Below are 17,501 nucleotides of genomic sequence, written 5' to 3'. Positions count from 1 at the left end.
GTGAAGGCTTTCGCTTGGGGAAATCAGGTCCAACTCTATTGCTGGGCAAACAAGTCAAGCGGTTTCAGCAGCATCTCTTCCTCCCACTGGTATCAACACCCCAGGTGCCCACCGTCAGCCAGAAACACACAGGAGTCAGACTAAGGCTGATGCCCAAGTACCAGCAGCCGGTCAGCTACTGGTTTCTGAGCAGAGCTCCCACGGCACAGGCAAACCACGCAGGCAGGGGCAACGCACAGGGTTACTGCCTAAAGGAGGCTTAGCCCATCACTGCACCATTCCTACAAAAATAAGCTTTTGATTAAGAGAATGAAAGCAACACTTCTCTCTCTCTCACGCACACACACACACAAGACAGTAGGTGATAGTAAGCCAGATGGTAGTTAGCAAACACCAAAGTCCTTCAGAATTTTGCTATAATGAAGTATCAGACTCCTGTGGAGCTTAAGTTGTTTTTCTGTCTAAATCCCTTAAGCTCTTTGGGAAAAGCCAATTTTGAGCTCTAGGCTGTGATTGTACAAAAACACCTTTCTCCTCTCCAGCAAACTAACACAAAGACAAACCGAGGGTTCTTGCTCAAAGAATGGAAAAAACAAAACAAAACAGCAGAATAAGCTCAGAAGCCCAGAGGAAATAAATGTGAAAGGCAACATATTTTGTAATGGATAGCCTGCTTTTCCAGCTCATTACAGGATATCAGCCATCAAGCAACTGATCCTGTCCAAGAGTTGACTTGGATTTGTTTATATTTCTTGTGATATTGTTCACATTAATACCATCCTCAAACACTGTCAAAAAAAATGCTTAAATGAATAAGATAAGATCTCAATGAGGTCTAGCTGGAAACAAACACAGCTTCAGAGGCTAATAACTTATGGCCTTAGCCCCTGCCCCGTCACAAAAGGAGGCTCCTGCAGGCTGGGGGGAATGCAGGTGGCCTTATCCAGGTCCTACAAAGCAGAGCCGATGTGTCCTGACCTGTAAAATGTGATAAATTACTGCACTAAGGCACTAAAATACTCCACTGCATTTGGTGTGTTAACTCATCCAGAGGGTTTTCTTGCTCACTATGAATCTAAAGACTTGCCTTGTATTCTGAACGTTACACTGCACATTTTGCCCCCAAAACTTTCTTTCTGCAGAATCACTCAGCATGCATTCAGCAACATAGAAATGTCAAGAGCTCAGGAGGTTAGTGGCTCAAGAAAAGTTTGTATGCTTAAGCACCAAAGAAATTAGAGCTCTGATGATATGGTTACTTTAATACTCTGGTGGATATCTGGATAGCCATTTGGGGATCAATGGAGAATGTGAATTGATTTCAAGTAAATTTTTGTTCTAGAATGATTTAGACACAGCTTGTGTCTGTCAAAGATGGGAGAACAGATTTGCAAGGCCCAGTGAGTAGCCTCTTGCAAGAATCCCTTGAGCACAGTTAACAGAGGACCAAGAAGCGTGCTGCCCAGAAGCACAAGGCACTTTCCAACAGCTGCCCTGTAGCAGACAGGGGAGAAGAATGAAAACAGAGCGCTTCACAACAGGAAAGTAGCACTTTAATAAATGATCCATCAGAGGGAGAAATTAGCCAGTTCTAAAACACAAATTGAAGTAAAATAAATACACTTCATTATGAGTTTAAGAAAAAAAAAAAACTCCCAGAAACACACACGAGTGTAAAGCTTTAACTGAAGAGCAGAGGTACCGCCATTCTTCAATGAATGTGGGCTTGCCACATGCTCGTGTTTTCTTCAGAATAACCAAAAGATGCTACAGCCATTCAAGTGCAGAAAAGAATAAAATCCAAGGAAGTAAAAAGTTACTATTTTGCAAAAGTAATGGTGAATGTTTTTAATGCATTGTTCTTTAAAAACTGATCTTGTTGCATTACTTGAACTGCTGCAATTAATACTAGAGCTGCAGAAGAAGGGCAATTAAGCCAATTTTTACCTTATGTTTGGGGCATTGCTGTTACTGACCTGAATTATAACCCACTGCAGACAAATTATGGGAATAAGAAGTTACACAGCCAGGATCAGTCATTACTCAGCAGATCGTGGGGATTTTAAGAACAGGCTTTTAAAAAGTTACATTTTCTTATAAAGTAACAAAAATTGGCAAAACTAAATGAATACTCTATACAGATTTTCCAGTCTCCACAGGGAATGCTGCAAAATTACCAGCCCTTCAGAACAGTGATGTTCTTCATTCAGGTCCAGCAATTTCAGCTCCTCCACAGCTCAGCCCAAGTCCTTCTTTTTCACTTAAAAGGCAGAATGGTGGGTCACATCCCTATGTGTAAGGGGGAGAGAGTTTTATTTAAGATGGCTTCTCCCACCAAACAATGTAAAAAAATTCCAAATACATGGAAACAAATCACTGTCCACTTCCACTGCCAGTAACAAGTGGAATTTTGGAGGAATGCAAGCCACCCTGTCACCACGTGGCACTCAAGTTTCCAGAGTATGGCACTATGCTGCAGTCATTACCCATGTCTGACACCTGCCATGGGCTGTCCAGACTTGAAGTAACACAGCTTCTCCAGCATGAACTGCACTATCAGTGAAAGGTCACCCCCACCAGCACAGCTGAGGACAGCTATGCAAGCATGCCACCTTTACACTGATATCGGCATCCACAGTGTAACTTCTGCTGGTTTAACCACATATAATTGTGCTCCCTTCACCCAGATAGCAGTATACTGAAGACATTCAAGGGCAGATCAGACAGCTGAATAAACCAGCTTCTTCAGAGCCTTGCATGAACGGCCAGACTGCAGCCAAGATGCAGTAAAATAGCTTACATCCTCTGGCCTCAAGTCCAAGGACTTAGGAAGTATTCTAAAACACTTAGATCAACTAGTAACAAACCTGAGGAATTCAAGCGTTACTGGAAACTGGGGTATCACATCATGATGGAAGAGGACCAAGAAGTGAAACTCGCCTGGTTAGCTCCACGGTCCGAGGAACAAAAGGCTGAGAAGCCTCAGGCAGCAGCAGTGGTGAAAGGGAATTGGATTAGAAACACACTGGTTTCAATAAACTATTAAATAAAGGAAAACACTCTTAAAAATATATATATATAATTTATATTATATAAATTATGTTTGTCTCCTTTGTAACATTCTATTTTACCCGTGAAGTTCTGAGTGCCTCAGTATGAATGAGGTAATGATTCAGTGTTTTGTTTCAGTTCATTTTTCTGTGAGGGACGAAAGTACTTCAGTTGATTTTCATACATAGGGTAAATAAATGAATTGGCAGATTTACTTGGTAAAGCTTCAGTTTAAAAAAAGCCATTTCTGTGAGCAGTAGAGTTGGAGTTATTGTGTAGAAGTTTAAATGAGTAGATTTCCTTCAGGAAAGGAGTATGCTGTGCATACACAGTACAGACTATCCCAGGAATATTTGAAAATATTAGGCACCACCAAAATACGCTTGAGAAAACTAGAGTCACTGTAGGTCAGTGAAACTTCTTGCTAGCTCTGTTCTCAAATCCTGCAATTAGCAAACCTTCGTATCTTCAGATTGCCCTAGGTAACTGCCCTCCACACAGACAAGAATTAACTTCAAGTTCTGATTACAGGATCCAAGTACCAGACAAGATTAAAACTAAATAGACTCTGAATTATTTCATTTCAATGGCCATCCCCAATAACTAACTGGTTCAGAAAACGTAAATGTCCATTATGTTATTAGTTCAGCCCAGCCTAGGCAAGCAGGGATCTCAAGCTGTTAATATAGCCCAATGGGCTATATTTAAGTGACTTACATGAAATTGCAGATCTCAATCCGTCCAATGTTAACATTAACCAGTTTCTGCTCTGACAAGCTCATGGAAGAGGTCAGAAGCTGAACATATCTTGGAGACCATGTCTCTTCACTCTCCTGAAGCTGCAGGACACTGTAGGAGAGATGCGAGCTGCACGATCAGGGCAGAGCAGAGGTTTTGCTGTGCTGGTCGCCACACTTGGGTTGTTGTGAGTCAGGGCACTGCAATCTTCGGGGTTGCCCAGTTGGTACTTTTCATTAAATCCAGAGCCAAATGGCATTTGTGATCACTGCTACATAGGCGTAACATCAGCCGTGATTTCTCATTCACAAAAAAGACATTCATGACAGTACTCAGTACTCCTTTTAGTTTTTCTCCCCTAATTATCTGTCACAAATCCCCCCCAAAATGATCCCATTCAGAGAACTATACAGCTCATATATATTCCACTCTGAGGCAGGACTATTTTTGGCGATTGCATTCTCAATCTCCCTAGCAACTAATTTAAGTGTTCCTAATTTGGTCTTTACTTCCCCAGTGATTGCTCAACCCCATTACTTCTGATCTGACTCAAATGAGAGCAATTGTTTCCTGCCCACTTCACAATACCTCTATATATCTATAAACAACAAAGCTTTCATATACATTTCTCTTAGCTTCTTCCACAACACTCAAGTTCAAGTATCTGCTACGCTTTCTAAACTGAGCTGAACCCTGTAGCTGAGGCTGCAATTTCTTTTTTTAATAAAATGAAAGTGTTCACAGTAGGCTCAGAAATGCTACATGGAATCCAAACCTGTAAGTTCAAGTCAATTGTAAACACCATCAGGATCTTTTGAAGTGAGCAAAACACGCTACAGTTATTATCTGGTTTTAACATCAGATGGCAGCAGTTTACGGGGAGAAAAAAAGACAAAACAGCATACTTTATAAAAGCGCTGCTGATAATTATTTCTCTGACCATTCGCAGGAAACTATGCTTTATCAAAGTGCTTAGCAGAGTTTAGTTATTTCTCCAATCTCTCAAGCAACTATATTTTCTAAATAACCTTTCCAGTTCCAGAAAGATTTCTAAAAAAATAATAATAAATAAATAATTAAAAAAATAAGCCAATACCAAACCACCTTTCAATTTGCTCCTGGAGGTAACTGCAGATAAGAGTTACCTTAATGTAATTATCAACAAAAAAAACACAAGCCCAACCAGAAACACAAATGCTGTCAACCATCTAAACATTTGTAATTCATATAATTGCCTTTCCGCCATCTGCCCATTCTCCTTTGTGAACTAAGGACAATTTCAGTTGCAACTTTACTTTTTAACTTTTGTTACCTTCATCACAAGAGCAAAGTCTTTATTTATTTATTTATTTTGTCCGAGTTTCACTTGGGCTGGAATGGACAAATTCATCAGATCCTCAAGCAGTGAGGATCTACTCGAAGTTGCTGACTATACTACCTATTCTTCATACATGCACCACTTTCTTCTTAGTGTATTATCACAGTACAAGTTACATATACTGCATAACACAGCTTTCAACCCCTCCCAGGTCTGAGAAGGTTTGCCAACTGAGCTGCGATGACACGAGTAGCAAGTACCAATTACGTAAGGGGATGGAGGCATGTAACAGATGCCTTGTTTTATTCTTGCTGGCAGATCAGTTAGTTCACATTAGAACAAAGACAAAGCTAGTTCCTTAATTTTTCACTGGCAAGTTGAGTATTTGGCAGGTCACACCATGAAGTTCAGTATTCTCATACGAGAGCAGGTTTGCTTTAAAGAACCATTCCTTCATGTTGTGCAATTCAGTATCTCCCTTTTCCATCAGCACCAGATGATACAATTCCATTTTTGCACCAGCTTGATATATTTGGCTTGAAGGGAAACCATTTCCCTTCTCATTAGCTGTTGATGGTACAGTTCATTACCTCATTTCTCTTCCCCACCCTCTCCCCAAACTCCAGCTGTCTAAGTCCACTCTTGATCTGAAATTGAGACACAAGTCAGGCTTTTCTCTCCCACCCTCATACACTACTGTCCTCAAGCAGGGGCTCCTTGCCATCTGATCCTCCAGCCTGTGGACTGTGAGTCTGGGCTCCGTTGCTATGTTTCTTGTGGCTGCCTGATCTCAGTGCAAGGTTATGTTCTGGAATGAACAAGGCCACTAGGAGTGACAGCAGGACAGAGCATGCCCCAAACAGGAAAGGAGGTCCTGGGATAATGCTGCTCTGTAGGACAAAACATAAGAACAATTAATGCTGCAAGTGTACTGACAGAAGATGCCTGACAAAACGAATGATAAAATTGAATGCATTACCTCATCTGTAGGGTTGGCCATGTTGGGTTTTGGGGCTTTACCTAAAGTTTCCACCTCAGCCATTTCATTCAGCTCAACATGAAAGAGATAGAAGACAAAGCCGTAGAGAGCTGGCCCCAGTCCATTACATAGACCCCGAATTCCAGTGATCATCCCCTGAACTACACCTGGGGATAGAGTGAGGAAAGACACATAAGCCTCTAAGCATTCTGAAAAAAATTTGTATTAGAGGATAATTATGTTTGAAAACAGGATCAAACATTTAGATCTGAATTGACATGCACACTATAGATGAGGTGGTTAGCTGGTGATTAGCTTAGCTTAGTAACAGGTTTTATAAACTCAGTAATGCTAGGCTGGCTTGCTACTTTCTGGAATAAACTGAACATGAGCACATCATGCATCAACTTCCAAACAAACTGAAATTTAAGACAATCAAGCCTGAGGATTCTCTGTCAAATCATGAATTAGATAAATGATTAGACAAATGATTAAACAACAGCCCCCTGTCTACTTCGAGTAGGCAACATTGAACATTTTGTCTATGTGCATAATTTAAGAATCTCCTCTCAAAGTATCAGGTATGGTCAAAGGCAAGATACTGTCAATACCACTTAAAATAAGGATGTACTTTATAGTTGGCACAGATGTCACAGCTCTTCCCCTTCCCCACCAATTAAGATATATCTCAGTCTAAATTTCTGCTTAGATGAACCAACCCATGAGACAAATCAGTAACTCTGACTTACCCTGTTGGTCAGGGTCAGCGTTTCTAGACACCATGGCACTAATGGCTGGGAACGTGATACTAGACATAGCAGCCACAGCTCCTGCTGCCCACATCATCCTTAGTAGGGAGAGAGGCAGAAATTAGAAGGCAGGCTCTCAAAGGATCAGCTACAGACCAACATCGAACAGCAGACAAGCATCTCCCTCTGGTGGGGGACAGAGAGTGCATCACAGAGCCACTGAGGTACCGAGGAAGAAGAAACTGGTCAATTCCATTAAGCAAATGTTGGAAAACTCTTACCAAGGCTGTGATCCGAAGCCATACCAGGCAAGCTGCAGAATCTGGAAGCCTAATCCCAACAAGATGGTGTTTTTGTTTCCTATTGAACGCATGAGAATCCCCAATACTACTGTCTGGAAAATAAAAAAGTTAATTAAAAAAAAGGATGCTTTCAAATAAATGCAGAGAAAGATGACAACACTGGAAGAGAAGACAAGAGCAATTAGAGGGAACCCTTGCCACCATGAGACTGTTTATCATGAACGCACTTTCCTCCACAGCCAACAAGGTGTTTTGATAAGGCTTCACAAGAGCCAAAGAGTGGCCAGTGATAAAAGCCTCAATTAATTTCTGGTTTGTTATGGCTCAAACCAGAACTCTACTAATTCTCATTCAAACTGTCCTCTGAGAATTTAATTCCAGTGGTACACTACATAAGAAGCTTCATCTTTAACTCTTTTGTACCTTCTTCATCCATGCCTTTGCTTACTACTTTGCAGAACCACTTTTTCCTCATATAAATGCTGCAAACTTCTACTTGCAGGAGCTAAGTTATACTGGGACTATGTAGAAATGCAGAAGGGACCTGCAATAGCAACTCTGGCTCTAACTGGGGGTGAGAGAGACAGGATATGTAAATAAGAATTCTATTAGAAATTGGCACTTCCATTTCTACGGTAATCAGAGGACAGTCTGTGGAGTTTTACAGAGCAACATGGGGATGCCCAACATTCAGAAGTTTACCAGTCTGTTATTCAACAAAGAGCTACATTCAAAAGACATGACTAGAGGAACCTTAAATAACTGTGCATGGAACTGATGTTTAAGTCACCATTCCAGTCCTGATTATCAAATACTTGGGACATTCTTATAACTAGACTATGAAATTATAGACAAATTCCTTCTCACCTGGGCCAGTATAGAGAGAATTCCAACTACACCAATAAAGGCTGCTACAGTCTCTGAGGAAAAACCAATGACCTGTGAAAATACCAGAAAGGGACTTCTCAGGCAAAAGATCTGCACTATATGAGAGAAACCACTTCATTAAAGAGTCAATAATGTTTACTGCCATTGCTTATCAGGTTCTTAAACATTAATCACCTGTGCCTCCCACCACCTCACTGCTGCTATGTGAATAAAATAGAATATTTTCCAATTGGCTGAAGTAGTAGCTTTAAATCAATGGGCACACCTTAAATGCCTGAAAATGACACAGACAAGATGGACAGGGAGACAGCTAACAAAAAGCAAGGGTCCTGGCAACCTCTATGAGGTGGTCACTAAGTTTCTGTACTTTTTATGAAAGCTGGAAAACACTATTTCTTACGCTTCAACTGTACTGAGGTTATTGGCCAAGACCAGCTTTTCCAGCATACACTACCAAGATGATATCCTTAGGCCAAGGTTCTTGTATTTAGAGCCCTTGTCTATTGCAAGAGGCTGACCTGTCGTAGGTAGAGGAAGAAGCTGGAGTACTGGCCGGCTTCAGGAAGGTAGGAGAGAAAGACTGTGATACAGATGAGCAGTACAGTAGAATCCTGACCCACTTTCCGCAGGGACTATAGAAAAGGGAAGAAAAGAGAAGGTAATATCCTTAAATATTTTCCAGGTATAAAGAAAGGAAAACTGAAGTACTTGCTGCAGGAAACTGGGCCAGCCTGACAATCAGCAACACCAAAACTTCTACCTTGAACAGCTGTCCTATCTGCTGCAGCAAGAATTGTTGCCACTCTTGTGTTAGGTTTCTGCAACCAGCTCTCAAGAGAATGCACCTACAACAGCAACTCCACTTTGGTAATACACCAGCAAAGCTAACTCACCACTTGCCTGTCCCAGCCAAGTTCACAGCTACTCCAGTCTTATGAAAGGGAATGAAGGGAGTTTCATTATCATCCACATTCTCATGCATTTAAGTCATCAACTTAGACATAAGAACTGAATTTTTCTGGTTGAAAGCATTCCCCCTCTGCATTCCCTGCAGACTGCCAATGTAACCTCTCCTGCAAGCAAAGGTGACGAAAAACTGTGGAGAGCTTAACATCATTAGTGAGTGTCCTAAAAGCCAGCAGCACACAAGACTGCTCTTGACACAGTACTACTGCTAGGTAATGAAACTTATATTCAAGCAATTGATGCAAGATCATCTCTTAGTGGATATGTTTCAGGGACGTTTGAAGCTGGTTTTAAAAATTACATAGCTATATTAAAAGTCAGAGCTACCAGACAGCTTTTTGTAAGTACAGTCTGTTATCAGTTCGACAGTGCACCTTTGACAGGGTTAATCAGAATGCACCTTTGTTTTAAGAGAAGAGCAGAACTAAAGCAAACATAAGCATCACCTGTGTGCAGAAAACAAACAGCAGCAAGATTACTTACAGCAAAAGGGTCTGCTTGCTCCCAAGAGATAGGAGCTCCCCAAGAGACTGGGCGCATCTCTTCAGGCAGAGATTCTGGCACAGCCAGCAAGATGAAACCAATATCCAGTAAAGCAACACCTGAAGCTAGCACAACCACCAGTGTATCACTGTAGGCTTGGGAAAGGTATGCACCAATTGCTGGACTTGTGACCAGACTAGCAGCAAATGTGGCTGACACCTGTAAGCACAAAACAGTAACAGAGCCTCTTGCTAGAGCCTATTTTTTCTTCAAGAGTAATCCAAGAGTAACAGTTTCACTACCTCTGAAAAAGATGATACAAGTGGGCAGTGTCTCCTGTACACAGAAAGATATGTCCCCCTCTTGGTACAATCTAGGCTAAATTCTACCACAGGAAAACAAAAGCTATCTTAACAATTCATAAATGATACTTTCAGTAGCTCTATAGAAAGGGCAGGACCACAAGCTAGTCATATAGATGCCAGCATTACAGTTCCTGACTCCTTTACCAGCACAAAGAAACTCACGGAGCTGCCTGGAGAAGAGACTAAGCAATAATACAGCTGGCATTCAGATCTCAGAAATCAGCCCTCTCTCACTGCTAAGTCAAGAAGAGAAGCAGGAACAAAGAGACCGTGTTGTTTATGAAGTGTGCATCTTTTTACTGATATTGTTCTAAGGCTTCCACCTTAATTTTTATAACTTTCCTAGTTGTCCAGCCCCAGATATTTCCTTCAAGAGGCAAGCCAGTTATTCAGCTCCTTACCAAGCCATACGCTGTGCTGCGTTCATGCTCCTGTGTGATATCAGCAACATAGGCAAAAATCACAGAAAAGGTGACAGCAAAGACTCCAGACATGGAAATGACAGCAAAATACCACCTGGAAAAGGAGTTGCCAAAGGTAAAGTTAGAGATAATCACATGGCAGGTTCTAATTCAGCCGCTGTAGATTCTTTCCTATATTATTCTTTCATTGTATCATGAAGTGCTCAAAAACACTGAACTTCAGTCTTGTGGTCCGTGAGTTTTGTGGCTTATTTTCCTATACAGCAAGGAAACATTAACATGCCTTAATAGTGATAACGTATTTATCAGGAGAACAGACATTAGAAGTATGAAAACTGTTTTCTTCCTGAAACTGAACCATCTGGTAGAACAGGACAGGTAAATTAGTTTCTAGACTGATGAAAGTGTATATCCTCAGGATCCTTTTTCCACTGGACATTTCCATCTCATCCCCAAATGCAACACCAGCAAATCCTTCACCATTCTGCTTTGCGATGAATCCTCTCTTTAGGAACCCTCAGCTATGAGGAGAGTAAACTCACCATGGACTGATCTTCATAAGGGGAATTGGTGCACATGTGAAGAACACAGTGAGCAGGAGGAAGGATTTCCTGCCCCAGACATCAGAGAGAGCACCAATCAGTGGGGCACTTAGAAAAGAAAGCAGGCCCTAAGACAAGACAGACAAGATCACAGAAAGAAATCCCTCAGTCAAATTCAGACTGTCAATGGCAAAAGCTTTTGGTAACACTATCCAAAAATAAAGTGTGAGGAGGCAATTCACTCCTAATTTCTACAAGCAGGAAATGTTACCTAAACACAACAGTTCATTAAACTGGTGATATCCTTTTACTGAGGAAAAACTCGACCAGCTCAACACTGCTAAATACTCCAGTCATTTCCCTTTCCCTGCAACTGCTTGGCCTGCAGCTGTGGTCTTCCCATGCATGCTTGCACAGCAGGGAGTTGCCCTGCCAGTACCTAAAAGGATGTTGGCATAGCTCCATCACATTAACATCTGCCACAGTTCTGGGGAAAGCTTTCTTTTTTAGATGTAGAGAAGACAGATCTGAACAGATGCTGAGGCCATAAAGTCTTTCAAACTATGCAATGACCTTCAAACTGTGACAGACAGGTAAGAACCTCTAAGTGTATATGGGAGTGACCAAGTCACATCACATGAAAGCTCACTGAAGCCATTTTTGGGAACCTCTTGCTAGAGCCAAAGCCCAACAATTAGTTTTGTCATGCTCCCTTGAGTCAGAATGCATGATCACTGCTTCTTAGCTAGAGTTGCCTCAAATCCTGGTCTAGAAATGCTGGTCTAGTCTAAAGTCACCATACCCACTTGCAACACCACAGCATACTCCCCAGTGCTATGTGTGGACAGCCCACTCTTTAGGCCAGTTTTGATTTCTATTACAGAAAAATTCGGATGTCATTAATCTTAAAAATTTCTTTACTCTCCAGAATATGGTTACAAGGTCAATCTCAGACTGATTAAAAGTATTTTCAGTACAAATAAATGCAGCTGTGATAGCCTAAAAAACAATGTTAACAAGAAGCACACTTAATACTAGTTGGTAAGATCTACTGCGCAAGCAACCTAATTTTTACGCTCTGTCAATTCTTCATTTTCCATTGAGTATGCCAATAGGCTTTGCATACTGAAATATAGGCATTTATCTGTCAAATATTGATTTAAGTCAGGAAATGACATAGATTATAATGGTTTGTCACTTCTTGCAATAATTTTACATTCAAATGGGAGCCCACCCACTGATTATACTTTTCTATTGCATTTGTCCATGAAACCAGAAGAAATGCTCCTTACCTTGACTCCATGAATCAGACCATTCATCAAGAATGTATGCTGAGGAAAAGTCTGGTGTAAGACCTAGGGAAAAAAAAAAAGCAACTTTCACAAAATCGTCATTAAGTTCTGCAAGCACCTGACAGCTAAATGCCTATAAAAGCACAACACAGTGAAAATGGAAGTACATTAGAGACAATCCCACTGCTATAGTCACATAAGGAATTCACCTCATTTCTCTACCAAGGACAGCCACTTTTTCTAATACATCTTAGGTCGATAAATTATTCCGCTATGCTTGGGTCAGGGTGAGCTCACAGACATATTTTCATAAGGCTGAGATAATTTGATACATGCCTTTCTCCATCGCTGTCCCATCTGTTTTTACTTCATGTAACCACGTAACTTTTTTGTTCCTTCCTCTCACTTTTGTACCCTCTCTACACTTGATTTGCATGTTACACTAGTAAGCACATTTCTAGAGGCCTTCGGATAAGTAACAAAGATTCCTTTGTATAGTTACCTAGATATCAGGTCAAAAATATGCTTGCCATTTTAGACTTTGGTGTGAGCTGGCACACCAACACCAGAAAATCAATTCAAAAAGGAGAATTCTTCCTGCAGTCGCCAAATTGGAAGTTTCTAGCTCCTTAACTAAAGACAAATACCTGAAATGAGATTTCTAGTTCCTTTAATAAAGCTAACCTTCTGTGCTTAACACAGGCAGCAAAGCCAACTTCACAATAAAGTTAATCAACTCTTTTCAAGTCCTGAATGATTTACTGATGGGACCTTTTATAAGGTGTGACAGGGTGTGGTCAATAATTGCAGGTAGGTTATCTCTGTGCTTTGACACCTCAGGAAATGATGCTTGTAGTTCAGCAAAAGGCTGTTTCATTCCTAAATAAACCAACAGTGAACCTACATTCCAGTGTAGGGCAAAAGGAGCAGTCTTGGGATAAAAACCTCAAAGTCATAGTAAATTACTAGTAAATTATAGTACTTTCAAGTCAAGTTTTTCAATCTTGATTTCTTGAAATCCTGTAAAATCTTTTAAAAAAATGTAACTCATGTTTTACCAAGTTAAACAACAATAACTTAAATTGCTAAGCTCCATAAGAAATTGCTGTGACTCCAGCTTCTTCACACAGAACAGCCTTCAGGTACAAATCATTACATCTTAGTTTCAACTTCCTACATTCAAACTCAAACAGCCTATATTAAGATCTTTACCCTCAGCATCCTGAGATGATCTCTGGTCTACAAAAGCCAGTACTCCCCAGAAGACTTACTCACCGTTAACATAGGAGTGGTCAGTAAACCCCAGGCAAAAAATTCCAGGAAAATAACCACCACTGCATGGTACACACTGGGTTCTCCAATTCCCTGTCGCTGTAAAACAAAGTTCCATAAGTAACAACACATGAATCTTGAACTGCTACAGATTTAAGACTTGTGATGTGGCTGGATGCTGAAGTGTCAACTCTGACCTAAGCGCTTCCCAAGATGATTCACTGTTGTGTAGTGTAGCTGACCTCATGCTGTAGCACCTTTCCTACAGCAGACTACCAGTATGCATCTTCTCCATTAATAATTTTCATTTTTTTTCTTCCAAAAACTTAATAGCTTCAGTATCATTATCTTTTTTTCTGAAAGATGACAGAACTTATCACCTTTTCAGGCCTCGCCTTAAGGACTTTGAGAGGGAACACCTTACTACTTGGTGTATTTTGATAGCAGTGTATGCAATACTCTGCCTTGCGCTCCCCCTCCTGCCCCCAACACACACACACACACAAAAACCACACACACACACACCTCAAGGCCTTACTTATTTTTCTTTCATTAAAGATTTCTCATAATACTTTTAGGGTAACACTTGTTCTGTCACTGTTCTCAGTGCCAAATCTCAGGTGCTAGCCTAGAAGGTTTCCTCTTGCCATGCAAAACATACCTGCAAATTCACAAGTTCACAAAGAAAATACATCACAATGCACTGAAGGAAAATACACAAGTTTCAACTGACACGTCAGAGAACTGCACAGACCAAAAGTGCACAATGTGCTTTTCCACAAAAGCCAATTTCTTAATGTTGACAAACCATATGATCTGAACCATGAAAAAGTGTAGAGTAACCCTGACACATTATTAGCCAAACCACTTGAGATCGCAGCAACTTAGAAAGTTTCTAATGACTTGAAGAATATAAAGTTAAAAATCTTCTGTTACCTGCATAAACCTCAAATCCAAATGAATATTGGATTTGGTATGGGAAATCTCAAATCTATGGGTATGTATTCTAGGCTAAGAGAATGGGCTTTGGGTTTAACTTCCTCATAGCTAGCTAAAATTTCTGCACTATGCTGCTGAAATATGACTTATTTATTGGACCAGACCAAACATGCATCTATCCCAGTATTCTCCTGCCAATCTTTGCTATTAACAGATAGTTACGGACAAGAACTTGGGGAACTTTGCATATGAAGAATCACCCTTTACCCAGTCACATCCTTCCAGGTTTTAAGGGAGTAATATTGCATTTCAGATAACTAACAACCGTAAGTTTATTGGAAACAGGAGAAAAGGCAGCAAAAAAAGTTACTCTATTGAAACCTTGTTTGCACTCAGATTATAGCAAAATTGCCTCCCACAGACTTAGTTCAACTCTTCTGAAGAAAAATCAAAAGAGATCAATAGTATCAACACAAGAGGCACCCTACTCAGGGGAAAGAGAGTCATTAGCTGAAGTCAGTTCTATTGCACGCAAATGAGATAATGTTCTGTAGTAGAAAAAGGCCCAAGGTAGCAAGAAGCCAGTAATTAAGAACGCAGATATTACCCACCTTGCTCCACTGGCATAAGAGTGTCTCTCTACAGAAAATAGTCCTCTGCTCTTGCTTTTATCATTCCTTTATAAATCCTCTCAAGCAGACAACCATATCTATCCCTCAACTGCAATAAAACCTTTTGTAGTTCAGTACATATCCTGATCAAAAACACTAGCAAAGGTTTGAGTTAGGCCCATCATATAATTATTTAAGCTTCCTATAACACAACTGGCAATAAGATGATGCATTAGACTCTTTCCACAGTTTAGGTTGAACTGTGCAGTTACTAATATAGGGGAAATAGTTAACTGGAGTTAACTATTGCATTAAACTACATGTTTTCTTCAACATAGATGCTGCAGGCTCCCCTTTATGGTCTGGCATTGACAGAGATCTGTTTCCTAAAAATACAAAAGCTTGCGGTCAGCTAACTCAGAAGATATAAAATTTGGAACTTAACACCAAAAGTACATGCTTCAGCCACCAAAGCCATTGCCAAAAATCTGGTAGTAGCAGGTTATTTTAGTCCTGAGTAATACCTTATTTGGGGTTCCACCAAACACTTGCATGTATTATGTCAGCATGGCACATGGTTTTAACCTATTCCTATACAAGGGTATTAAAGTTTTCTGTTCACGTTGAATGCAGATGCAGAACACGCCAGTCTACTGCCTGCCATACTTTTAATGTTGAAGACATTAAATATTGTTACAAATGCTGAACATAGATGGGATCTTGGGCATTTAATGGAATATGAACTTAGTGACCTTGATAGAAAAGCTATTTTATATTTAAGGCCTTGTTTTACAAAACAGAAAGCCTATATATTCTATTTTACATCTTCTGCTGTTGCTTTCTCCTTTCATGTGACCAGTTTTACACGAAACAGCTTCTCTGACACCATAGGTTAAAATACAGAGGGTCACACAGGAAAAAAAAAGTACAAATTAGATTCACTTTGGAGAACTGACATCATACACTGATGCAAATTTTCTTGTTCTGACTACCTGTGTGAACTGTTAATAGTCAGACATGGGAACAGCAGGACAGTTAACATCTCACTGGCTTCTAATGTTGCTTCATTGCACTGGAATCCCATTCTGCAAAGTTAGTTTTTGTTTACAGAAATATTCAGTTCCCACTGTAGCTCACCTAAGAATTGCTAATCAGATGTTTGGAGCACTGTGTATTTACTAATAGTGAAAATTTAACAATCGCCATTAATTAGTAAACCTTTGAGTTCCAGACTGCCCAGCCTAAGCAGCAGAAGCTAAACTGGCTGATAACAACCAATCTCTCTTTATGCAATAGGTGCCCATGAAGTCCAAATCTGACCTGTTCGCAGCTTAACATCATTCCTTCCATTTGTCCATCATCTTATTGCGTTAGACTCCTTAAACAATTTAGAATAGTTAATCTCCGTTAGAGTATGTGGACAGCCAAACAAATCACTCCGCTGAAGGATGCTGAAGTCTGCTAGCAGACTACAGGACTGGTCAATGCTTCATGGCTAAAGCTGCTTTCTCCCAAGAGAACAAACACGCTGGGACAGAGCTTGCTACCATCTTAAGCTCAGGTGCAGCTACTTCAAAGCTGTCTTTGTACTAGAAAGAAGGTTGTAATTTGCACTGGAGTTATCTAGTAGCAATGCCTGAAGCTTCTCACGGTGCTATTCTTTTCCCACACTAAATACTCTCCTCAAATGAGATAAATATTTTAACCAGATTTGAAGGTGGTCTGTCATGCTCAAAGTGAGTATTAAATGACAGCATTAACATCTCAAGTACGAGTTAATACTAGCACCCAGAGGAATTTGTAAACAGACAGGCCTATCGCAAGGATGACAGCTTCAGACCACACTGTATAGCTCCACAGAGGATAAGCTGCGCTCATCCACATTCGATGGAGCTCCACAGCTCTGTGACCCTGGCAACAGGCACAGGAGCTCTGGCAGGCACCCAAGGCAGCTAAGGCACTGCCTGCCCCCCAGCTGCAATCTAAGCTCCAGAGCACAGTGCAGCCACCAAGGCTGCCACAGCTTGGCACCCCAACTTTGCCTTCACATGCCCTGGCACCCACCATGACATTCTTTCCCTCTATGTCCCCAGCACTTGGCTCCTTCACCTTCTGCTTTCCCTGGCCCAGTGCCCCACATTAACCTCCCTGCCTTCTTCCCCACCGCCCACACCAGCTTCCCAACCAGCCTTCATATTCGCTCTGGTGTCCTTGTCACAGTATCCCATGCTCCGCTCCCCCCAGCCTCAGAGGTCTCCCCTCTGCATCCCATGCATACACTTGCCCCACAGCCCCCACCCCTACTCCCCCCAAATCCCTGCCCTCTACCCCACATCCCTGCCCACCCTGTGGCCCTCACCCCTATTCCACAGCCACCAGCCCTAGACTATCATGCTCCCCACACTCCTGCCATTCCATAGCCTCCCTTAATCCCAACTCCACTCAGCTCCTAGTACTGCCCCCTAATCTTGAGCCTCAATCTCCCCACACTGCATCCCACATCCCTACAGACCCCTGGGCCCAGCATTGCCCTGACCCCCCCCAGTCCCCTCAGCAACCCTCCACACCCCAGCAACACCCTAAC

At 41.3% G+C, this 17,501-nt stretch overlaps 1 protein-coding gene across 2 annotated transcripts; it reads right to left on the bottom strand.

Annotated features, from left to right (window-relative positions):
- Positions 1–5,375: 5,375 nt before the first annotated feature.
- Positions 5,376–13,578, bottom strand: LOC146589583 (solute carrier family 71 member 1-like). Of its 2 annotated transcripts, XM_085315994.1 has the most exons (11): positions 13,371–13,577; positions 12,096–12,158; positions 10,804–10,931; positions 10,241–10,355; positions 9,475–9,693; positions 8,544–8,657; positions 8,005–8,076; positions 7,117–7,229; positions 6,836–6,933; positions 6,087–6,253; positions 5,376–5,997 (listed from the first exon to the last, which is right to left on the bottom strand). In XM_085315994.1, the coding sequence occupies exons 1-11, from the start codon at positions 13,497–13,499 to the stop codon at positions 5,794–5,796; spliced, it is 1,422 nt and encodes a 473-aa protein (XP_085172120.1). In that variant the 5' UTR covers positions 13,500–13,577; the 3' UTR covers positions 5,376–5,793. The 2 variants fall into 2 exon arrangements, with proteins under 2 accessions (XP_085172120.1, XP_085172121.1); XM_085315995.1 differs by lacking the exons at positions 8,544–8,657; positions 9,475–9,693 and having other exon boundaries at positions 13,371–13,578.
- Positions 13,579–17,501: the final 3,923 nt, after the last annotated feature.

The sequence above is a fragment of the Rhea americana genome, unplaced genomic scaffold, assembly GCF_003343005.1.
Source record: "Rhea americana isolate MKP2758 unplaced genomic scaffold, rheAme1 scaffold_446, whole genome shotgun sequence".
Lineage (NCBI taxonomy): Eukaryota > Metazoa > Chordata > Aves > Rheiformes > Rheidae > Rhea > Rhea americana.
The sequence above is the reverse complement of the archived record's forward strand: the minus strand, read 5'-3'. Positions and strand labels throughout refer to the sequence as shown.

Coding starts and splice junctions, on each gene's coding strand:
- LOC146589583 (XM_085315994.1), bottom strand. CDS start 13,499: ATGTGTTGTTACTTATGGAACTTTGTTTTACAGCGACAGGGAATTGGA. Junction 8,077..8,543: donor TCTTCCTCTACCTACGACAG/GTCAGCCTCTTG, acceptor GTATTTTCACAG/GTCATTGGTTTTTCCTCAGA. Junction 6,934..7,116: donor GGCTTCGGATCACAGCCTTG/GTAAGAGTTTTC, acceptor CTCCCTACTAAG/GATGATGTGGGCAGCAGGAG.